Source organism: Salmo salar, chromosome ssa09 (genome assembly GCF_905237065.1).
Source record: "Salmo salar chromosome ssa09, Ssal_v3.1, whole genome shotgun sequence".
NCBI classification, from domain to species: domain Eukaryota; kingdom Metazoa; phylum Chordata; class Actinopteri; order Salmoniformes; family Salmonidae; genus Salmo; species Salmo salar.
The window spans coordinates 129990947-130015725 of record NC_059450.1 but is presented as its reverse complement, the minus strand read 5'-3'; the positions used below and the strand labels follow the sequence as shown (position 1 = coordinate 130015725).

Here is a 24779-nt window from a genome sequence, read left to right as displayed (position 1 = left end):
CCACAAATAATACATGTTTTATCCCTAGTGAATTACAGAAGGTTTCAGACAGTCCGCAGACAATAGGTTGTAAATGGCAATGAGAAGAAGTTAAAATTCCTGACTATTCCCACTGCTAAACTCCCCCTCTCTCCAGATTTCAGGAAAACCATTGAAGGTCATTTCGTTGGGTGGAAAAACAGTTAGAAGGCTTTATGCTCATGTGATTATTCACATTATGTCAGGGAAGAGAGAGACAAGCTAACTCCATGTTAAGTGTTTCCAATTAATAGCTAATGGCCCATGTAATTCAATTATGTTTTTGAAATTAGTATCGCATGATGTCAAATATGATTTACTATTGGGTGATAAAATCATCAGTGTTTTATGCCTGTAAATCATGCCTGCAGCAATGACAGTAAATGACAGAATCATCAGATATAGAGTGATTGTATACAACTCATAGTATTGACTAAAGTGATTTACTGTAGTGTAGAAACATATCAGAATATGGATTATAGTATATTTTCAAAATGTCCTGCTGCTGTTCCTAGTCTCTGTCAGCCTGATGAATAGACCTTAATGAAGACACAACAGGAAACGCAGGGAGGTTATTACTTGACTTCAGGTCTTCCTGTTTACTGCAGAAACCGGCAGTCTGTGGTGTGTGTGGGTGTGTGGATATGTGTGTGTGTGTGTGCATGTGTGTGTGTGTGAGAGAGAGAGAGAGCGAGAGAGTGAGAGTGAGAGTAGAGAAAGAGAATACTTATTTGACATAATGAAAAGTACAATGTATTTTCTAATGACTTCCAGATGAAGTTGTAGTCCATTGACACAACTAGAGGATGCTTCAGCTACAAAGTCATTGTCAGTACCAGCTGTGTGTGGTGAAACGGTTTTCTATCTCTCTGAATGAGTCAAAATGTCGTTACAAACAAACCACAAACTATCTGATGACTCAACAGCTTTTTTAGTCAAGTCATTTCACTTAGTGCCATTGCCAATAGATCACTATGATGTACTGTAACACTAGTACCAAAGGTGAGTACAAGGTTATCAGCTTTGACAGGAAACGCATTTACTAAGGGGGTGATCGTGTAGTCCTCAATGCAAAAAATAACCATACTACTAAAGATTTGATGGAATGTTAGTGAAATTAACAAACCCTGCAATACTCATCCATCTGTAGCAGCCTCTAAGATACTGTACTAGCTTACATTACATAGTGGCTGACAGATGACCACATGTTTACAAATTCAAGGGAGTCAAGCCTTTGTATATTTTGTTTTTCTGGGCTCATCAGACCTCAGAATGATACTGGAAAACTGGTGTAACATTAAAGTTAGCTAAAGGAGACACTGAGGAAAAAGGCTGTTGAATTTGAGGAGGATTCCTAGTTGGCCTATTGTGTAAAGGGGCTCCCGAGTGGCGCAGCGGTCTAAGGCACTGCATCTCAGTGCAAGAGGCGTCACTACAGTCCCTGGTTTAAATCCAGGCTGAATCACATCCAGCCATGATTTGGAGTCCCATAAGGTGGCGCACAATGGTCCAGTGTTGGCCGGTGTAAATAAGAATTTGTTCTTAACTGACTTGCCTAGTTAAATAAAGGGTAAAATAAGTAAAGAGGGTCTTGCTTCATGCACATTCTGCTACATGATTCACATACTCTGGTAGACCGTTGTTCCTGAGGTACAGCAGCACAGCTTTTGTAAAACATACTGTAGCCAGCTGGAGAACTGAAGAGTATTTTTTATGCGCATAGTATTCCTACACATTTGTTTCCCATTGTGATTTTCCCGGCAGGGCATTTCTAATGACAAATTATATTTAGTAAATTGCCAAGTCTGACTAAAAGGAAAACACAGCCATGAAGTGAATTAGTGGGAAATATTGTCTTGTAAAACAATGCCTTTGTGAGGGATTTCCAGAGCAGCAGGCGAGAAACAGTGAGTTTACTTCAATGTAGACAGGCTGTGTCTCTCTCTGTCTCTTAGGACTCCTGAAGGGATGAGCTGGGCTGGAGGATGCATGGCATCATCGCGGGCAACAGGGATACTTTGTTATACAGTATGAGGCTACTGAGGAGATGAACAGACATATCCTGCAGTATGACATTCAGCTGCTACTACTAGGAAGTGAAAACGCTGGTTTTCTACTAAGTGAGATGTGAAATAACAACTAATCCATAGAAGAAGCAGTTCTGTTCAAACAGATTTGTGCACATAATAACATTTAGGGCAAAGTGGTTCTAAACAACATAGCCTACACTGTGTGTGTGTGGTGTGTGTGTTTATAAAAACAGCTCTGCTCAGACGTTTGGAGCACACACCCTCTACAGCTGACTGACAGCTTCTCTTGAACACACACACACACACACACACACACACACACACACACACACACACACACACACACACACACACACACACACACACACACACACACACACACACACACACACACACATTTAAATACCCTCATAGGAAGACTTGCTGTAGTCAAATTGAATCATCACTCTCAGTGATACCACCATGAGACGCTCAGGGCTGTTGATTTTGGGCTTTGTCCTAAATGTGTCTCACTGCTTGGACATGCTGGGTAAGTCTGAGGAGTTATAATCCATCTGTGAGTGTACAGTTCTGTTTATGGGTTAAGTTTACTAGACCTTAAAGGCTTGTTTAACCTGTGGCATTTTACACCGAACAGAGGTGCAATAGTTTTCCTGCCTGATTAGTCTAAATATAAAGGCTTACAAGCAATACACCCAAGAGCAGAATCCATTTGAAATATTCTGAATGCATTTTAACTATAGCATTATCAACACACTAAAAGGATGGAGTCGATTAATTTTATTTTAAACAACAGTTTATTGCTGACATATGTTTATATTACAATATTGGCTGTTAGTCTGCAATTATTGTCCAATGGTGTCAGCTATTAAAACCATTTTGGTTGCTTTATAACCTTTTCAGTTCCATTCATGACCTTCAGTGATACCATTAATAGTATTGCAATGGCTCCACTAAGTGTACCACTGTGTTTAGGGGAAATCCCTGTGGTGTTAGTCAACTATATTTTATGTTAGTCATAAAAACCTCACAGTTTGATCTGTTTGAACTTAACTGAGGAACCTCTTCAGAGTGTATTTTCAATCGGCAGATGAATGAGTGCCTCTGAGGAATAAATAAGTCTGTAGGTTAGAACCACTACACTGACAGTATGACTTTCCATCCCCGGATCTCTCCACTAACACATCATCATACAATTCATTAGTTACATCACCGCACTGATCTATTTGTTTGACCAAAAGCAGTTCTTTGTCAATATAGGTTTACATTTTCAGTTGTCTTGCTACCCTCTGAACATTGAATCATCTGCAAACATCCATGTACGTGAACACCTGCTGTTGGGTAGAAGCCAAGATGAAACCGCAGCAGCGTCATGTGACTATACTACGATATACTGGCCCTATATGGTACTTGGGTAGCCTACATTTGTTTACATCCCTGTTCGTGAGCATTTCTCCTTTGCCAAGATAATCCATCCACCTGACAGGTGTGGCATGTCAAGAAGCTGATTAAACAGCATGGTCATTACACAGGTGCACCTTTTGCTGGGCACAATAAAAGGCCGCTCTAAAATGTGTCGTTTTGCCACACAACACAATACCACAGATGTCTCAAGTTTTTGAGGGAGAATGCAATTGGCATGCTGACTGCAGGAATGTCCACCAGAACTGTTGCCAGAGAATGTAATGTTAATTTCTCTACCATAAGCCACAAGGGATCGTCTGTGGGGGGTTGGTGTTGAGGAGTATTTCTGTCTGTAATAAAGCCCTTTTGTGGGGAAAAACTCATTCTGATTGGCTGGGCCTGGCTTCACAGTGGGTGGGCCTGGCTCCCAAGTGGAGGGGCCTATGCCCTCCCAGGCCCAGCCATGGCTGCGCCCCTGCCCATTCATGTGAAATCCATAGATTCGGGTCTATTTCATGTATCTCAATTGACTGATTTCCTTATATGAACTGTAACTCAGTAAAATCTTTGAAATTGTTGCATATTGTGTTTATATTTTTGTTCATTATACATAAAGCAACCTAACTTTAAACAGAGATAGTTGTCAGTGTCTTAGGGCCACAGAAAAAGTGCTAGTGGACATTATTGTGTATTTCAGGCTGTTACTATGTGTTTATTTGCAGTGCATCCTTTAAGTGTGCCTCAGTTATGCACATTTTTTATGCCTTTTCCATTTTTATGAACCATAAACCCACAAGACAAGATATATTTCTGTGACAAATGAATAAGTGAGCATTTTGGGATATTCTCAACGTTCTGATTGTTTCCATGTGTTGTGATATACAACCCACCACTTCTTGCTGTTCTCTGAATTGATTTGGTCAGAGTATTTATAGTTGGAGACATAAGTGTGGTCCTCATCAAAGTGTTCCAACAGCAGTATTTTATAGGATAGGTGATGTGAAGTGTTAGACTGGGTATCCATTGAGTGTTCCCCATGACCCAATGTACTCAGCTGTCATCATTCGGCACTTAAGGTTCCATTTGACTCCCATTTTCACTGGCTAATAGATCAACTGTGTCCTTAAGTGTTCCATAATAGAGAGACCAGAGAGAGGAGACTGAGTTGGTATGCATTGGACTCTGTGTACTATCATCCTCCCAACACTCAAAACTGTCAGGCTGCTTTATTATATGTCCCCTTCACTGAAAAATCCCCTAATCAGGTCCAATGTCTTAGAGACAGACTGTAGCTCCGTTCTTTAACAAAATGGAGTCTTCCATTAAATCTCCACAGGTGGGATCAGTCCCGGCTGCATTTGTTAAGTGTCACAATCAATGTGCACAGTTCAGTCCTCGTCTTTAGCCTTGGATCAACAGATAACCCATGTTAGTCTAGAGAGATGTCTCATCACTTAGTGCATATTACTTTTTACTTATCAGCACTGCAGCATCTCTATCTTCTGCATTCCACAAAGTGATTGTTTCCATTGACAGTCATTATGTTCTCTGCCCCATATACAAGGGTGGCATCCCAAATGGTACCCTATTCACTATAGTGCAGTACTTTTGACCAGGGCCCATAGGGAATAGGGTGCTATTTGGGACACAAGCAGCTGCTTCATCCAGTCTCACCAAGAGACAATGGGATGGACACACACAGACAGGGAACCCTTTTTATAGAAATCACACCAACACACATCCACCATCTCACTGCCCCTCCTTCTCAACATAAATCACATTTGCTGTTGGTTGTTTTTAGCAACGTATATGGAATATCTCGTCAATGAATCAAAGTGCATCCCACTGAGATATGAGTGATTGTGAGTGACTTCATACTGTGTCCCAAATGGCGCACTACTTTTGACCAGGGCCCATAGAGCTATGGTCAAAAGTAGTGTACTAGGGAATATGGTGACCCTTTGGGACACATCATGACAGAATTACTAATCATTTATGCATATCACAATGTTTTTGTTCTCACAGATATGGAGGAGGACATGGAGATTGACCGTAACGTCATTGGGATCCTTGGAGAGGACATCTTCCTCCGCTGTCAGTACCTGGGACAGAATGACATCACAGACGCCTCATGGAAACGCCCAGACTCTAGAATGAAGCGATCGATGAAGAAATTAACAGGCTACAAGAACAACAAGGCTTTCAGCAAAGACCCAGACTTCTCTGCCCCAGCCTCTCCCACCAATCTGACTGTGAAGATGAGGGTGTCTACTCTGGAGGCCCAGGGGGAGTACACATGTGTGTTTGCCACTGATGAAGAGGAGATCACTAACAGCATGTTTCTCACTGTCCTGGGTAAGCTTGATTGAAGAATATGGCCCAATTTGAATACTGCATCCTTCCTTTTTCCCCTCCTAAAAGTAATCACTAATCTGAGATGACAAAATTGGTGTAAACAAACTTTCCATTGCATTGCTTTGACCAGTTATGTCATGTCAGATCATTGATTACTTCAAGGAAGTGAGGAAGGAAGGATGCATTTTAAGAGTATTCAAAGGGGGCCTCTAATGGGTGATGCAAAAGTACTTAACACCTAGATTGTAGAGAGAAACAACAGAAGAAAATATGGCCTCATGATGACAATGGGGGGGAAGGGGGGGTTGGATAGAATATGTGGCTGACATTATCATTGCCTGTTGTATCCGTACCTTCAAGGTCATAGCAAAGACAGAATCATACAGACATCCATTGCATAACTGTTTCTTGTACCAGCATCATCCCCGTCATGTGTTTGAATTTTTTTGTTTTGAAGCTCGACCTGATATCCACACAGTGGTGACAGAGGACACAGACAACGCTACCCACTACCAGTCAGTCACATGCTCAGCTACCAATGGTAAACCTATGGCTCTGATTCGCTGGGAGATCAACGGCAGTCCTCCTACTGACAACTCCTCTGTGGAGATGAGGAACACCAGTTATACCAATGGCACTGCCACTATGACCAGCATCCTCCGCTTCCCTACCCACCTACAGGACCAGGACAGGGTGACCTGTGTGGTCCAGCACCCAACCCTGCCTGACCCCACCACACATGTCACAGTGGGGGTGGAGACCTTCAGTAAGCCTGCCAGCTCATGTACACAAGGACTGCATCCTAAATGACACCCTATTCCCTTTATAGAGCACTGCTTTTGACCAGGAATAGGGACAAGATTTGGGATGCATCCTTGATGTGTATGTTTGTGTGTACAGTACTTGGCATTTCTTACTTTCGTGGGCAAGGATTTAGTTTGGGAAGAGGTTAATTCTGACATGACCTGTGATGCTAAGAATCAATGTCTGAGAATGATCTGTAGATATTGGATTATGCTGGGGCTGGCACCACCCTGAGCTCACTGGCACAGATGTTTACTTTCCTTTCCCCAGCCTGTTGTTCCACGTGGTCACCTCCCCACTCCCCCCCATGTACCAGGTATTGTGTGTTTCCTGTACAGTCCTCGCAATCAGCTGTGGCACGACAGAGACAGATCATACACCATCATCATATTCTCATCATATTTCGATATCCCTCCCTACCACATTAGGAGACACGTTTTGATATACAGCCTGTATCCATATGTCAAAGAGGATCATATGACAGAAATATCCTCCCTTATCCATATGTGGTAGTATCAAACAAAGCCTTTGATAATCGGCAATAGAGTGATGCCTTTCAATATCAGCAGTCAGTCTGTATTGAGATGTGTGAAATAGGGTGCTTCCCAAATGGCACCTTATTCCCTATATAGTGTACTACTTTTAACCAGAGTCCTATAGGAAATATGGTGCCATTTGGGATGTAGGCATAGTCCTGTAGTTCCAGCCCCACCAGCAGATCTGCACTCAGCTGCAGCCTGTTGAACAGATGGAACAGGTGAGAAGAGTCAGCACTCTCCTCCTAAACCCAACCGGCAGCCCTGTTATGCCCTGTGTTTATCTTTCATACGTCTATCCTTTCACTTCAGCCTTCTCAAAAATCTAAACCTCAGCCCTAGAGGCCCAGGACTCACTGCTGTTATAGTGATGGACCATTCCCACCTGCTCATGTAAAATTAGTATTTCTCTCTGCCTGCAGTGGCTCCCAATGTGACCATTGAGACATACCTGGTTCTAGAGGACGGAGAGGAGTTCTGGGTGGTCACCTGTGGTGCTGCTGGAGGACGACCCCGAGCTGACATCACCCTGGTGCTGCCCAATCAGGAGACCAGTTCCATGCTACAGAAGGAGGTTGTCATGGATGCAGCAGACACATTGGTCAGGTCATACCGCTTCCCAGCTGAGCTTCATGAAGGGGAAAACATCACCTGCCTGTTTGACCACCCCAAATTTCCACACAGAGAGCTACGGACCACCACTTTGCCGGCATTCTGTGAGTACTGATCACAAGTCATAACTGAGGATTTGGAGCCAAAAGTATGGTCTTCGGAGACTGCTTTTCATTTACTCTACTTAATAACAGATTCTGTGTTGGATATTCTGTTTTCACTTCCTATTGTGTAGATCTGTCTGCTGTTCGGCTGCTGAACCCAGGGTTGGCAGACAGCAGCTACAAGCGCCAGGCTGTAGAGTCAGTGGTGCTGGTGGAAGGACAGAGCAACATCACCATCGGGCTAGAGGTCGTTGGGGATGTACCACGTTACAGTATCGTATGCACCAAGTAAGAATACCTGTACTACTATCATAATACAGACAAGATCTCTGTTGATCTCTCTTGATTGTTAACTTCAGTTCATCTCAGATAAAGGACAACATTAACATGTTGTGATAATCTTATCAATCAGCAAACAGTTACAAAAAATAAAATTGCCTTATAGCAATTTAATTCATTTCTGCTATTGTTGCTATACTACTATTTGCATCATTAACACAGGTGTTAACATCACATACATATCGTGTTAGGCAGCTGTGGTGAGAGGTTTGGTTGAAAACCACAGGCAATAGACAGGCACTAGACACACATCCTGGAGATTTTTTTAGAAGCATCCAGCTGCAGATTTTGCGTGCTGACACCGCATGGGCGACAAACCTCAAAGCACATGCGTCGCATATGGTATTTTTGCGTTTTATGTACAACCTGTAATTGAAACATTTGTTGGTAACGTGCTACGAACATACCAGTCGGCGCACTAGCTCCGATCCGTCTGGGCATTATGTTAATTAACCACTGTTGCTTGTGTAGCTAGCTAGCACACACTAGCTAGCTGGCACACACTAGTTAGCTGGCACAGACTAGCTAGCTAGTACAACACTAGCTAGCTAGATAGTACATGCTTGTTCTAGTACACACTAGCTAGCTAGCTAGTACACAATAGGTAGTACCGATCTTATAATTGTAAATGTAATTTCACCACCTGTGCTGTTGGTGGCGGTAACGCACCATCCTGTCTGAGCTATATGTCGCAGTATAGCAACAATAGTGTATGTCTCACAGCATCTGTGGCGTGAGAAGATATCTGCTGCAGCCAGACCAATTTTTTTTAATCAACTTTGAATAGCAATCACCAAGTTGGTGACATTATTCCTGGATCTAACTATGCGAGGAGAAAAGCTCTTAGAGGTGCTGCTCTTTTTTAATTTAACTAGGCAAGTCAGTTAATAACAAATTCTTATTTATAATGACGGCTTACCAGGGAACAGTGGGTTCACTTTTTTTTTTTACCTTGTCAGCTCAGGGATTTGATCCAGCAACCTTTCGGGTACTGGCCCAACGCTCCAACCACGGCTACCTGCCTCCTTTGGAGAGTGCACACTGTGCACACTGCCCACAAAATGAGGTGGAAACTGAGCTGCACTTCCTAACCTCCTGCCAAATGTATGACCATATTAGAAACACATATTTCCATTTCCCTCAGACTACACAGACCCAAAAATAATTCGAAAACAAACCCAATTTTGATAAACTTCCATATCTATTGGGTGAAATACCACAGTGTGCCATCACAGCAGCAATATTTGTGACCTGAAAAGGTCAACCAGTGAAGAACAAACACCATTGTATATACAACCTATATTTATGTGTATTTATTTTCCCTTTTGTACTTTAACTATTTACACATCGTGGCAACATTGTATAAAGGCATAATATGACATTTGAAATGTCTCTATTCCGTTGGAGTGTAATGTTTACTGTTAATTTGTTATTGTATATTTCACTTTTGTTTATTATCTACTTCACTTGCTTTGGCCTTGTAAACATATGTTTCCCACGCCAATAAAGCCCTTTGAATTGAATTGAGTGTCTAACTGTAACAGTGTCTGGTCTTGTGTTGTCTCCTAGAGAAGAGCAGTCTCTCCCTGAGGGTGTGGAGGTGATTGGCAGTGTTCTAACCCTGCAGGGTCCTGTGGAGCTCCACCATGCAGGGCTGTATGAGTGTGAGGCCTCCTACTACAGCCACAGGGCATCTGTACTGCTGGACATTGCCATTAACCCACAAGTCAAGCAGTCTGGTACGAGCAGAGCCTTATCTACATATCATAGGTTGCGTCCCAAATAGCACCCTATTCCTGATATAGTGCACTATAGTGACAATGGGCCCTGTTAAAATGTTTGGGATGTAGACTACATATCATATCATTTGGGATGCAGGTTACATATCATCTTCATCATTTGACAACTGGTAGCCATATCTGGCAGTCTGTAATTTGTAGCGAGCCAGCATTATGTTAATACAAGTGACTTCTATCATAAGTTGTATTTTTTAAATGTAAGAAATATTGTTAGTATAAATCAGAATGTTTATTTTCCTGCACACTGTAAAGTTAAGTGATTAGCATGTTTATTGCCTTCTCTCCTCCTCTCTGTGTGCTAGTGACTGTTCCTCCCAGCATAAGGATTGATGTTCAAGATAGACTGGGTGACAGGTTCATTGAGTGCCTGGCTGCAGACTCTGTCCCTGTTGCCAATGTGTCCTGGGTTCTACCTGAGGGTGTGTCTGGGCCCTCCTGGTCCAGTCTCACATCCCATAATGGAACCTACTCTGTCAGCAGTGTGTTAGTCCTGCCTGCCTGCTCAGCCCAGGAGCTCAGTATGGAGTGTGTGATAGATCATTCTGTGTTTGTATTGCCAGAAAGAAGACAGATAACTATACCTGTGTGTGGTATGTTCAACAAATCATCAATTAAAACACCATCAATTAAAGCTCTAGTGTTAAAATAAAACATTTACATTGAGAACATGTATCTCTGTTATTTTATTTACATTGAGAACATGTATCCTATATCTCTATTTTATTTACATTGAGAACATGTATCCTATATCTCTATTTTATTTACATTGAGAACATGTATCCTATATCTCTATTTTATTTACATTGAGAACATGTATCCTATATCTCTGTTATTTTATTTACATTGAGAACATGTATCCTATATCGCTGTTCTATCTACATGCAGCTCCTCCTAACATCACCATCCAGTCCAGCTCTGAGTGGGAGGAAGACGTAGCATACACACTGGTGCAGTGCACTGTGGACAGTGTTGGACCTGCTGCCACTATCTCCTGGAGTGTTGGAGACAGTGACAATAGTACCAGTCAGCTTAAAGAGGGGCAGGAGCAGGTAAAGGGAAAGAACAAATGAAAGGGTGATTTGAACCAAAAATAGATACAGCAAAAATGAAGAAAAAAACCCAGCAATCATTTGGATATAATTTGCAAATTCTATCATATGTTTCGCTTGCAGGTTCAGGGGCAGCCTGAGCACCATGCCAATGGCTCTGTGACGGTCTGTAGTGTGTTGAGGCTCCCCACTTCCATATTCTCTGGTCAGAATGTCACCTGTGTGGTGGATCAGCTGGGTCTTGAGAGGCCAGAGAGAAGAGGGATACTGCTGCGTGGACTCGGTAAATGACTTTATGACTTGTAGCATCCATGTTTCTCCACAATACATTATGTGCATCCCCAATAACACGCTATTCCCCCTATTGGCCCTGGTCAAAAGTAATGCACTATAAAGGGAATAGGGTGTCATTTAGGGACGTATCCATTGTATCCAACCACCACACAATGTCACTCCCTCCCTCCCTTCCCTCAGAGTCCCCTGTGATGCGTGTTTTTGTTGCGAGGCAGAGCAGATCTCTGTGGCTGGCTGTGTGTGAGTACAGAGGGGACGGGATCAGAGCACACCTCTCCTGGGTTCTACCTGACAACACCACAGGCCACATCTCCTTCCGCTCTGGGTATGAAGGTGTGAGAGTGCTAACCAACCTCACCTATGAGTTCCCACTTGCCCTCCACGAGGGACAGGACCTGATTTGCCTCATTCAAAATCACCATGGACTTAAGGAGCGGAGGACAGTCCATGTCCCCAGATACTGTAAGTGTAATAGAGAATAAATACAAACAGAAATGATTCCTTTTTTATATAAAGCACCCAGCACCACAAAAGACTTGTTATACTACACATACATTCTGTACACTGTTAGAAAAAAGGGTTCCTGAAGGGTTCTTCAGTTGTCCCAGTAGGAGAAGCCTTTTTGGTTCCAGGAAGAACTCTCTTTGGTTTCTCTGTAGAAAGGTTTGTTCATGGAACCCAAAAGGGTTTTTACCTGGAACCAAAATGGTTTTACCTGGAACCAATAAGGGTTCTTCAAATGGTTCTCCTATAGGGGCAGTCGAAGAACCCTCTTAGGTTCTGGATAGCACCTTTTTTTCTAAGAGTGTACTGACAGTTCTGTCATGACATTCATAGACATACAGTACTTGCCAGGCATGCCATGCTCCATCATCCCAGTCAACAGTCAAATATCAAATCAAATCACATTTATTTATATAGCCCTTCGTACATCAGCTGATATCTCAAAGTGCTATACAGAAACCCAGCCTAAAACCCCAAACAGCAAGCAATGCATGTGAAAGAAGCACATACAACTACCTGTCTATTAACTGTATGTATTTAGGGAGTGGTTTGTTTTTTGCCCCCTGCTGACCACTTCCCCTTCCCCTTCTTAGACATCTCATCTGTCAGAGTACTGAACCAAACCACTCCCCTGTACAAACCTTATGGAGATGAGTTCGTTATACACCGAATGTCCCTAAAGGAGAATTTCCAAAACCAGAGGATCCTGCTCAAAGTCTATGGCAGTGTACCAACTTACAACCTCACCTGTCACAGGTAATACTCTTTGCTAGACTCTCTTTTACTACTGTATTCCTTTCCTTCAGCTTCTGAGCTGTGGAGGCTGAGTGAGAGCACTACAGTAGGATGGAAGACAGAGTAGGGTAGTATTACCACTACACAGGGCCGGTAATTTGTACAAACATTGTTTTCGTCGAGATGGAAGTTCTCATATGTATTGTTTTATGAGAGCTTTTAACTAGACAATCAAATAAGTGCAGTGTCGTAAAGCTGCCATTATGGCTTATTAAGATACTATCAGGACTTCTGTGCTGTGGGGCCTGGAGAAGGTTTTCCTAACTGGCAGGCCATGTGGTCAGTGGTACTAAAGAACACCTTTTATCAGGGACAATGAGTGACTCATAAACCTGACACTCTCCTGTCCTCCCATACACAGGCTCATAAATTGTGTTTGGAGTTATTCTGTCAAGCTATTCTGTGTAAAGCTGTGTTCGTATCTGCTAAGGTGGACGATACAGTTACTTATTTATACACCTAAGTAGATATACAGATATAGATTTATGCCACTCAATGTCAACTATAGCAGTGGTTTTGTATTACTTTTTTGTCTGTTTTCCACATAATTTGGAAGGTATCAAAAAGTGTTGTGATAGCAGTTTCCCCCCTCACTTGCTTATCTTATTCTCTCTTCATGACTGTCTTCTTTGCCACTTAGCTGATAAACAGATCAAAGAAACGTGTGTACTATGTAATGACCTTCTGTGTCCTGCTGTGTGTTGAAGAAATGATGGCTCATTGGTCCAGATGGATGGCGGAGCTCTGTTGTTCCAATCAAAGGTCACGGAGCAGGATGCGGGCCTCTACACCTGCCACGCCTCTTTCTACCACCATAAGGCCTCAGTCCTCATTCAAGTGGAGGTCACCAGTGAAAATCAACAGCTCAGTGAGTGTACACTCACCTTATCTTGCATCAGTGATACAACAAAATGTAAGATATGTCAATGGTTTCTGGTGAACATCCCAAAATGATTGGCATATTATTACATATCATTGGCATTAACTTCCATTTACAACAGGTGTTCCATTCCATTTACTTCCATTTTGTGTTACCTGATGTCTTTCTCCTGTGTGTTTGTGCAGTGATGGTCTTCATCGTCTGCTTCTCCTCGGCTGCGGCCATCACGATCCTCCTCATCGTCACTTTGTGTGTTTTCTGGTGAGTCGACCAGCAGGTTGGCAGGTGACAAACAGGAAACCAGGTCTGTGCGTCTGATGGTTACTACAGCTAGGCATGACAAAAGTAGCAGAGAGCTATTCAAAAAACAGGATGCTCTGTGGCTGGAGCAGACAGGTACATCAGCCACCACAACTCTGCCAGACAACTCACACAGTCTGCTTCTCTCCGTTTCTGTGGTAAAGACAGATTTATTTTCCATCTAATGTTATCATAGGGCAACTATAGAGCTGTACTCTGAGTTACTACTCTGGAAGTAAGGTAAGCTATACAAAAACTTCACAGCTGAAGAATTCATATTGTAATTCAATCCCAGTTGCAATGCTTGGAATAAAAGAAATGCATAAAGCAGTTGTCTCTTGTTGCTGTCGTTGGATCTGATCAGATAATAAGACAGGTGTCTCACTACCACAATGTTTGGATACACTTTGAGATCCTAAATGTCTTTAAAAGCATCTGATCCACAAATCCACTAATGGTCAATGAAAACTCTCCCACAGGGCTCTGGTCAAAAGTAGTGCACTGTGTAGGGAATAGGGTGCCATTTGGGATGTAGACTAACTTCCTCTTTGTCATGACTCGTGTGAGAAGGGATGGTAAATATATAGACACAGACACACTGACTGCACTTCAGGCTGATTCATTGTGTCTTTGGTCAGTACATTTGGTCAAGGTGCCATTGGTGCGATGAGCATCACTGTCCCATTATCCCTGGTTCCTGTGGGAAGATCCCGTCAGGCTAATTTGGAAAGGTCAGTCAGTCGGACAGCATACGCAAGAGAAAACATGACGCCCCAGGGGAATAGCTATTCCGAGATTTGCGTCACCCACGGGTCACCAGCACTAGCAACACTTTTTGAAAAGAGCAGGTCTTCATTGGCCTGGTTGATGTCATGGGGATCATGAGAGATGAGAGTTACTGCTTCTGACATCAGAGAGATCAATGATGATGTTTTGGGTCACCATCATTCTACTTATATATTCACGTAGCATAATGCATTCACAGTTCACACACTCAGTGGCTCAGTGGAAGTATTTTCACTCATACTACAGCGTCTCCAAGGGGTGCAGTTGGGCCATGCAGGTACATTTGGCCATGCAACTTTCTTAGTGAGGATGAGGACAATTAATTGTTTTAATTGTTTTTTTACAGCAAAATAAATGGAGGAGACCGCCCAGCATCTAAGGTCAGTCTTTCTTAGATTTTTTCTCTAACTGTTGAGCTCTCAAAAAAACACTATGCACGCTTTGAATTCTTGAGAATGGTCCTCTTGCGTTCATTCATCTATTCCTATAGCTTCTATCCATAGGTCTTTATTCAACATTTGATATGCTTTGTCCCCTTGTTTCCTATCTTCTCTGAAGTCCTGTAAGAAGCGCGAGTCGCTGGCGCCCCTGACCTCTCTGACCCAGGACCTGTGCTCTCCAGAGTTGAGGAAGGAGAAGGCAGCAGTGACAGTACCAGGAGGAGGAGGCCAGGAGTACAACCAGCTGCTCAGCTACTCTATTGTCATTGATGCCAGATCCACTGTGTAAATAACAGGGTGCATCCCCTACTGCCACCCTATTCCCTATATAGAGCACTACTTGTGCACTGTATAGGAAATAGGGTGTCATTTGAGACTGGTTGATTTAATTTGGTAGGTAAAAATAAAAACATACTCAGTAAATGCATTTAAAAAAACTTGACAAGGATGTCTTCCCTGTGGCTCAGTTGGTAGAGCATGGTGTTTGCAATGCCAGCATGGTGTGTGCAACGCCAGGGTTGTGGGTTTGATTCCCACGGGGGGCCAGTACAAAAAAAATGAAATAATGTATGCATTCACTACTGTAAGTCGCTCTGGATAAGAGCGTCTGCTAAATGACTAATGTAATGTAATGTAATATCACAAAAGTCAGAGACTTATTTCCATTGAGGTCCCTAAATTCCATGGTGCAAAAACATTACAACATCACATACAGTTGAAGTCGGAAGTGTACGTACACCTTAGCCAAATACATTTAAACTCAGTTTTTCACAATTCCTGACATTTAATCCTAGTAAAAATTCCCTGTCTTAGGTCAGTTAGGATCACCACTTTATTTTAAGAATGTGAAATGTCAGAATAATAGTAGAGAGAATGATTTATTTCAGCTTTTATTTCTTTCATCACATTCCCAGTGGGTCAGAAGTTTACATACACTCAGTATTTGGTAGCGTTGCCTTTAAATTGTTTAACTTGGGGCAAACTTTTTGGGTAGCCTTCCACAAGCACAATAAGTTGTGTGAATTTTGGCCCATTCATCCTGACAGAGCTGGTGTAACTGAGTCAGGTTTGTAGGCCTCCTTGCTCGCACATGCTTTTTCTGTTCTGCCAACAAATTTTCTATAGGATTGAGGTCAGGGCTTTGTGATGGCCACTCCAATACCTTGACTTTGTTGTCCTTAAGCCATTTTGCCACAATTTGGAAGTATGCTTGGGGTCATTGTCCATTTGGAAGACCCATTTGCGACCAAGCTTTAACTTCCTGACTGATGTCTTGAGATGTTGCTTCAATGTATCCACATAATTATCCTTCTTCACACTTTTTTATGGCGGTTTTGGAGCAGTGACTTCTTCCTTGCTGAGCGGCCTTTCAGGTTATGTCGATATAGGACTCGTTTTACAGTGGATATAGATACTTTTGTACCTGTTTCATCCAGCATCTTCACAAGGTCCTTTGCTGTTGTTCTTAGATTGATTTGCACTTTTCACACCAAAGTACATTCATCTCTAGGAGACAGAAAGCGTTTCCTTCCTGAGTGGTACGACGGCTGCGTGGTCCCATGGTGTTTATACTTGCGTACTATTGTTTGTACAGATGAACGTGGTACCTTCAGGTGTTTGAAAATTGCTCCCAAGGATGAACCAGACTTATGGTCTGCAATTTTATTTCTGAGGTCTTGGCTGATTTCTTTTGATTTTCCCATGATGTCAAGCAAAGAGGCACTGAGTTTGAAGGTAGGCCTTGAAATACATCCACAGGTACACCTCCAATTGATTCAAATGATGTCAATCAACCTATCAGAAGCTTCTGAAGCCATGACATAATTTTCTGGAATTTTCTAAGCTGTTTAAAGGCACAGTCAACTTAGTGTATGTAAACTTCTGACCCACTGGAATTGTAATACAGTGAATTATAAGTTAAATAACCTGTCTGTAAACAATTGTTGGAAAAATGTATTGTGTCATGCACAAAGTAGATGTCCTAACTGACTTGCCAAAACTATAGTTTGTTAACAAGAAATCTGTGGAGTGGTTGAAAAACGAGATTTAATGACTCCAACCTAAGTGTGTGTAAACTTCCGACTTCAACTGTAGATACAGATACATTACATAGATAGACATTTTTTTTTCTCCATTAGCAAGCTTTTGACTGTAGGCAACCACAGGCTTATACTATATGTCAGAGAACACTGAGATGGGTCTGGTGCCAGGATATTAAAATGCATTATTTTGTGAATTTTTCAGAAAATGTTGTTTTGTTTATTAGTGTATTATTATGTATGTCATGTTTTGGTGTTTTCAATAATCATAATATGTTGTAAAGAAATGTTTTGTAAAACTACTAGAAATGATGTTGAGCGTAGCAACTGTTTGTTTTACTGTTTTGTCATGCTAAACTCTGAAATGTTGTTCAATTTGGTTATCTAATGTTGTAAAATCCAGAGCATTATCATTAAAGTTACTGTAAATGTGTATCTTGTTATGTCTATCTTGTTATTGAAACTGCCTTGTTTGACAGGTTTAAGACTAAATTAATTGACACACACATAAGTGCACACACACACACACACACACACACACACACACACACACACACACACACACACACACGCAGTTTAAATTCTTTGCACTAACCCTGAGGGTGTCTGGGAAATAAGACACTCCTAATAGAGCTCACCTCATCACTTGCAGAAGAGCAGTAATATTTATTCTCACCTGAGAGAATAAAGTAAATCAGGTTGGATCAGGATTTGCATAATTTCAATACAGACTGCTGCTGGCTGTAATGAGTTTAATCTAAATGTGTGATGTGACAAGTTTCTTCATACCGATCATAAAGTAAGAAATTAGTGTCTTGTTTACCAATTCTGGGGGAGTCAACTATATGTTATACTACTCTGGTTGTGAATAATGCAGTTTAAATCCTGGTATAGGGTTAGTCCATGTTAAATTATGTAAATTAAAGTTAACAAAAATATATACGTCAATTCCTTATTATAGTGAGTGACAGGCTATGAATGTTATACAAAAGAGTGTGCCATTTTTGTCCTGAGATCAACATCAGTTATCATTTGCACAATTACCAAATCCAGCGCAAAGTTGGATACACTTGGATTACAAATATTTCTCTCTCTCTCTCAAACTAAGACGTGGACCTTGACATCCTATTATGAGCATTTATTCATGCATGGACAAAAACTATATTTCACACTCCAATTACTTATTTAGCATCTACTAGCGCCCCCTTGTGGAACATACGAGATACCACAACATGGGCCATAAAAATTGACGTAACGTCCCATGTAACTATGGGAACGAGACCTACTAATATTTTGCGGTGGACCAAGTTTGAAATGTTAGGTAGCTAATGTTATGGGTGTAAGATGGCACAGTGATCCCATCTGTTGGTAAATGTTAATTACTGCAACTCCAGTGTTTTTACCGGTGTGCTTGAAATACCCGGATGTATTGCAATATACTGAACAAGACTGGTTACTCGCATCAATGCCTGTCTCGTCATTTAACATTCAAACATGGTGTCAGAGTCGGATAACTAACCATGCTTTCCGCAAATGAAAGTCACCTGTTCTGGTTTACCCCCTAAAAATGCTTATTTGAGTAAAACTTCGCCGGACGCCGGAATTGTCCTTAGCTAGAGTGAGTTCGCTAGTTAGCTTCAGTGTTGTTAGCACCGGTTAGACATGGCAGCGAACATTCCCCCTCCCGCCGTTATTAAGCTTAGCGGAGACTGGAGCACAAACTGGGATACGTTTAGAGGTGAATGGGAGGACTATGCACTACAACGGGACTTCAGGAAAAGGACGATGAGGTAGTGGCTGCCACTTTGATGACTATAATGGGAACAGAATGCCGACACGTATACAAACACAACCTGAACCTAACAGCAGCTCAGCAAGGTAACGCTACAGCTATTCTTGATGCTCTTGAACATTACTTTAAGCCAGCAAAGAACGTTATCTACGAGCGTTATGTTTTCGGTTGTTGCAAACAGGAGGACGGGGAGTCAATTGACAGCTTTGTTACTAGGCTAAGGGAAAAGGCAGCAACATGTGACTATGGTGCTTTAAGAGATGAACTGATCAGAGATAAGATAGTGCTTGGCATAACTGATGAGGGCCCCCGCAGACGTTTGCTGAGAGAACGTGACCTGACGCTGGTCTTGGCAGTGGAGACATGCCGTGCAGCAGAGCTTACAGATATACGGATAAGGTCCATGGAACTAGAAAGACAGACAACATATGAAATTCCCCTTTGCCACAGCTAATGCTAATACTACAGCCAACTCTGCAGCAGACAACCCCAATACGTGCCGATATTGTGGCATTTCTCATGGATGAGGAAAATAACACTGCCCAGCCTATGGGAAAATATGCAAATCCTGTGGTACAGCTAATCACTTCGCAAGGGTCTGCATGAAAAGCAAGAGAAAGGAGGGTGAAGTGCACTCCATTGAAACAAACACAGATGAAGGGAACAACAGCACAGAGGATGTATATGCTAGCGAGTGCATAGGGGCAGTGAGGGCAAAAGGACAAAAGTGGTTTGTCAGTCTGCTACTTAATAATAAACCACAGCAATGCCAGCTAGATTCAGGGGGCACATGTAACATTATGAGCCTTAAAGACAAAAGGAGGCTCGCGCCCAGAGAAAACTCACAGAGTAGCACCAAGCTGAAACTGTATTCAGGACAGTTCATGACCTCTTTAGGCCTGTTTGTGACAGAGTGTGTTTTACGTGGCCAGAAACACACCCTTGAGTTTGAAATAGTTGAGGCTAGTCAACAGCCATTACTGTCAGGTTCTACATGCGAGCGCCTTGGACTTATTAACTTCACCATCCCAGCTGATCTTAACATTATAGACGATGTCCAGGCTGGGCCCCTGAACAAGGAGACACTCCTAAGCAAGTACCATGATGTCTTCAACGCACCAGTTTAAAGTGCCAGAGGTCCGCTTTCATGGGCACATCTTGTCCTTCACTGGATTGAAGGCGGATCCTGAAAAAGTGAAGGCTGTCTTGGAAATGCCCCACCCATCTGACGTGAAGGCAGTGCAGCGTTTCGTTGGATTCGTCACCTACCTGGCCAAGTTCCTACCGCGGCTCTCTGAAGTGTGTGAGCCACTAAGGAGGCTCATGGACAAGGACACCATCTGGCATTGGCTCCCAAAACATGACGCAGCGGTGAGGGAAATAAAACAACTGGTCACCCAGACACCTGTACTGCGATACTACGATGTGTCAAAACCTGTCACGATTCAGAGTGACTCAAGCCAGTATGGACTTGGCTGTTGCCTCATGCAGGAGGGCCAGCCTGTGGCATTCGCCTCTAGGGCACTCACCCCAACAGAGCAGAACTATGCCCAGATAGAGAAGGAGTGCCTCAGCATTGTTTGCATGCCAACGCTTCCACCACTACCTGTACGGGCGCAACAATATTACCGCAGAGACAGATCACAAGCCCCTTATTGCTATATTCAGCAAGCCTCTCCTGAATGCCCCGAAATGACTGCAGAGCATGCTACTGGCCCTACAAAACTACAACCTCAAGGTGGTGTACAAGCCAGGGCCAGAGATGTATGTGAGTGACACGCTCAGCAGGGCTACTGCATCAGGCACTCACACACGCTCCATGCATGAACGACACACAGTGTGCAGCTTACAAACAGAGCAAGTGGATGTTGAACACATCAACCAGGCTGACTACCTCAATGTCACGGACCAGCGCCTTATACAAATCAGACAGCACACAGACAGGGACGAGCAACTCCAGGCATTGAGGTCTGTGATTCTGATGGGCTGGCCCGACTGCAAGGAAGAAACTGCTTTAGCCGTCAGAGATTATTGGCCAGTCAAAGAGGAGCTCAGTGTTCAAAACTGAGTAATATTCAAGGGTCAGAGAGTCGTTATTCCCCGGTCTCTGCGCCCTGAGATGTTGGCGCGCGTGCACTCGTCACATAACAAATGAGGCCTGTTACAGACAAGCACGTGACACACTGTATTGGCCAGGAATGCAGAGTCAAATCAAAGACTATGTCAGTAAATGCACAATCTGCAATGAATATGCCATTGAGCAACAGAGAGAGACGATGATGTCCCACGAGCTACCGATGCGCCCCTGGCAGATAGTAAGTCTAGATCTCTTCCAGCACAGTGGCGAAGACTTTCTGCTGGTAGTCGATCATTACTCAGACTTCTGGGAGATTGACCTCCTCCCCGACCTCTCAGCAGAGACAACAATCAAACGCTGCAAGGCTCAGTTTGCCCGCTATGGCCAGCCAGATAGGGTAATTTCAGACAATGGACCCCAATTCTCCGGAGTTGAGTTCCGAAAATTTGCTGCAGATTGGGAATTCGAGCACTTCACTTCATCACCACGACACCCAAAAGCTAATGGGAAGGCGGAGTCCGCAGTCAAAATCGCAAAGAACCTCTGCAAAAAAGCTCTGCGAGAGGGCAAAGATGCCTGGAAAGCAATCCTGCAGTGGCGCAATACTCTGACAGAAGGCATGGATAGCAGCCCGGCCCAGCGCCTCATGGCACGGCGCTTAAAAGCAGCTCTGCCAGTAGCCAGCACTCTCCTGGAGCCATGTGTGGTGACAGACGTGCTGGTGAAGCTACGTCACAGAAGACAGGTCTCCAAGTTCATCTATGACAAATCAGCAAAAGACTTACCTGAGCTCAGGGTGGGTGAAACGGTGCGGATGAAGACACTACCAGGGGACCGGACTGGCCTCTGGAGACTCGGATCCTGTGTACAGAAAGTGGCACCACGCTCCTACTTGGTCGAGGTGAATGGATCACTGTACCTTCGTAACAGGGTTGACCTTCGGATTGCTGAGCCAGCACCTACTCAGAACCCTGATGGTCAAAGGGGTCGCATGACAAAAGACAGAACCCCAGCAAGTCACATGGGGCCTGAGGCACTGGGCGAAGAGCCAGGGGATCACAGGTCGGCCGCTCCCTCGCCCATCAATACTCCCCTTAGACAGTCAGGTGACACGCCTGTGCGGGAACCCGCAGTCCTCGCAGACAAGTCTTTTCACGCTGTGGGCGTCTGTCCCAGCCACCAAAAATACTTAATCTGTAGGTTTCCCATTAGGGATTGTTGACAGACAGAGATAAAAGTGAAGAGCGTATCAAAATGTGTTAAGTTGTTACCTGAAAAAAAAAAACTAAACTGTTCATGTTGGAAATTATTACTAGGTTTGTTTTGTTAGTGAATTGACAGCTCCTGTCCTATTTTATAAAAGGGAAGATGTTATGGGTGTAAGATGGCACAGTGATGCCATCTGTTGGTAAATGTTAATTACTGCAACTCCAGTGTTTTTACCGGTGTGCTTGAAATACCCGGATGTATTGCTATATACTGAACAAGACTGGTTACTCGCATCAATGCCTCTGTCTCATCATTTAACATTCAAACAGCTAAGTTAGATAGTTAATAAAGCTAGTTAGCCATTTTCCCATCTAAATGGACAGTTATATATTCATGCAAGCTACCGAGCTAGCTCCCATAAGATCAACTTTTACACGCAGTGATTTTTTTTTTTGCATTCGAGCCCTCATTGCTAACTGTAACGTTAGCTAACTAACAGTTGGGTAGCGAAGCTGTCTGAGGTATTTCCTGTTTTTGTCTCTTCTCTAATATCTTCTCTTGCCTAAAAAAAAGTTAACCTGTCAAAGATAATGTAGGCCACAACAAAGTTTCTACCCATGACTTTATCTTTTCTGTCAATGTCATCTGTATCTGCAAAATCTGACATCCCTTTAAATGATAAGTTGTGCTGTTTGCCTCATTTATGGCAGGAATTCTTGGGAGTTTTCTTTTCATTAATGGGCTCAACAGAGGAATATGAAGACGAACTCAGCAAATAGTGGCTAAAGCTTGGCGTTTTGTGGCAGAACTAATGATACAGAACATCCTGCAATTAGGCCTGCTCCAAAAAGAGATAGTCAACACAGGACCATGCATGAGGCACAGCAAGGCCAAGGGATGGTTCCCTAGAGGGAGGAAAAGGGACCCCATCCCAGCAGCCAATTTGGCCTCTTTACTCTCACTACCACCACTGGAGTCTCAGGAGCACCATGCCTCCTCACCAGCCTTCATGTATAAGCCCAAGCCAGGTTGAGCCCTCAGCACTGGAAACATCTCCCCTGCTCTCACTCCTCTGTCCATGGTGGATCTCCCTCGCCTAGTGGCAGAAGTGGGTCTTGAGGTGGCATTGGGGAAGTCACTGTGGATGGAGGGACCTCGTCTGATTGCTTCAGTGCTGGGGACTGATATCGCTGTCAAAGCTACTCCAGTGTCATTTGAGGAATCTGCACTGGACAAGTAGGTTAAGCAGTGAGCATGTGTGTTTGCTGCTTCATTTCACTTGTGTTCAAATGTGACAGTGGTCTTTCCAAAAAATTCAGATAGAACATTTAGTATTGTGGTGTCCATTGTTGATTCAGCTTTACAGATCATGGAGACGTGTCCCGGGTAAAGATGGCTGATCAAGACAGAGACAGAAGAAAAGATGCCAAGCACAGAGAGCCTCTGACTGGCACAGAGGTGGTAGAAATCTTTGCAAAGAAAGCTGTGAACAATGGCCCTTTCAGGTAGTGAACACCATAGCCAAATAAAATTGTATTTGTCACATGCGCCGAATACAACAGGTGTACACCTTACAGTGAAATGCTTACTTACAAGCCCATAACCAACAATACAGTTAAGAAAAATAAGTGTTAAGTAAAAAATAAAAGTAACAAATAATTAAAGAGCAGCAGTAAAAAAACAATAGCGTGGCTTTTTACAGGGGGTACCGGTACAGAGTCAATGTGCAGGGGCACTGGTTAGTCATGTAGGTTGAGTTAAAGTGACTATGCATAGATAATAAACAGAGAGTAGCAGCAGCATAAAATGGGGGGGGAGCCATTTGATTAGCTGTTCATGAGTCTTACGGCTTGGGGGTAGAAGCTGTTAAGAAGTCTTTTGGACCTAGACTTGCCGTGCAGTAGCAGAGAACTGTCAATGACTAGGGTGGCTGGAGTCTTTGACAACTTTTAGGGCCTTCCTCTGACACCGCCTGGTATGGAGGTCCTGGATGGCAGGAAGCTTGGCCCCAGTAATGTACTGGGCCGTACGCACTACCCTCTGTAGTGCCTTGCGGTCGGAGGCTGAGCAGTTGCTATACCAGGCAGTGATGCAACCAGTCAGGATGCTCTCGATAGTGCAGCTGTAAAACCTTTTTAGGATCTGAGGGGGAATAGGCTTTGTTGTGCCCTCTTCCAACTGTCTTGGTCTGTTTGGACCATGATAGTTTGTTGATGTGGACACCAAGGAACTTGAAGCTCTCAACCTCCTCCGCTACAGTCCCGTCGATGAGAATGGGGGCGTGCTCGGTCCTCCTTTTCCTGTAGTCCACAATCATCTCCTTTGTCTTGATCACATTGAGGGCGAGGTTGTTGTCCTGGCACCACACAGCCAGGTCTCTGACCTCATCCCTATAGGCTGTCTGATCATTGTCGGTGATCAGGCCTACCACTGTTGTGTCATCAACAAACTTGATGGTGTTGGAGTCGTGCCTGGCCGTGCAGTCATTGTGAACAGGGAGTACAGGAGGGGACTGAGCACGCACCGCTGAGTTGAGGATCAGCGTGGCGGATGTGTTGTTACCTACCCTTACCACCTGGGGGCGGCCCGTCTGGAGGTCCAGGATCCAGTTGC

The 24779-nt window shown here is 43.4% G+C and overlaps 2 protein-coding genes across 2 annotated transcripts; both read left to right on the top strand.

Annotated features, from left to right (window-relative positions):
* The first annotated feature begins 2335 nt into the window (after positions 1-2335).
* Positions 2336-15977, top strand: LOC106612809 (uncharacterized). The gene is made up of 15 exons (XM_014214321.2): positions 2336-2577; positions 5478-5807; positions 6265-6573; positions 7570-7863; positions 7995-8151; positions 9772-9941; positions 10304-10591; positions 10887-11050; positions 11174-11333; positions 11525-11806; positions 12442-12604; positions 13351-13511; positions 13709-13784; positions 14956-14989; positions 15168-15977. Exons 1-15 carry the CDS (start codon positions 2511-2513, stop codon positions 15336-15338), a joined length of 2826 nt encoding a protein of 941 aa, XP_014069796.1. The 5' UTR covers positions 2336-2510; the 3' UTR covers positions 15339-15977.
* A 2569-nt stretch (positions 15978-18546) lies between these two features.
* On the top strand, positions 18547-22459 carry ervk-19 (endogenous retrovirus group K member 19, envelope). The gene is given in 1 exon segment (NM_001139925.1): positions 18547-22459. A coding segment is annotated over 1 exon segment (675 nt). The 5' UTR covers positions 18547-19981; the 3' UTR covers positions 20657-22459.
* The last annotated feature ends 2320 nt before the right edge of the window (positions 22460-24779 follow it).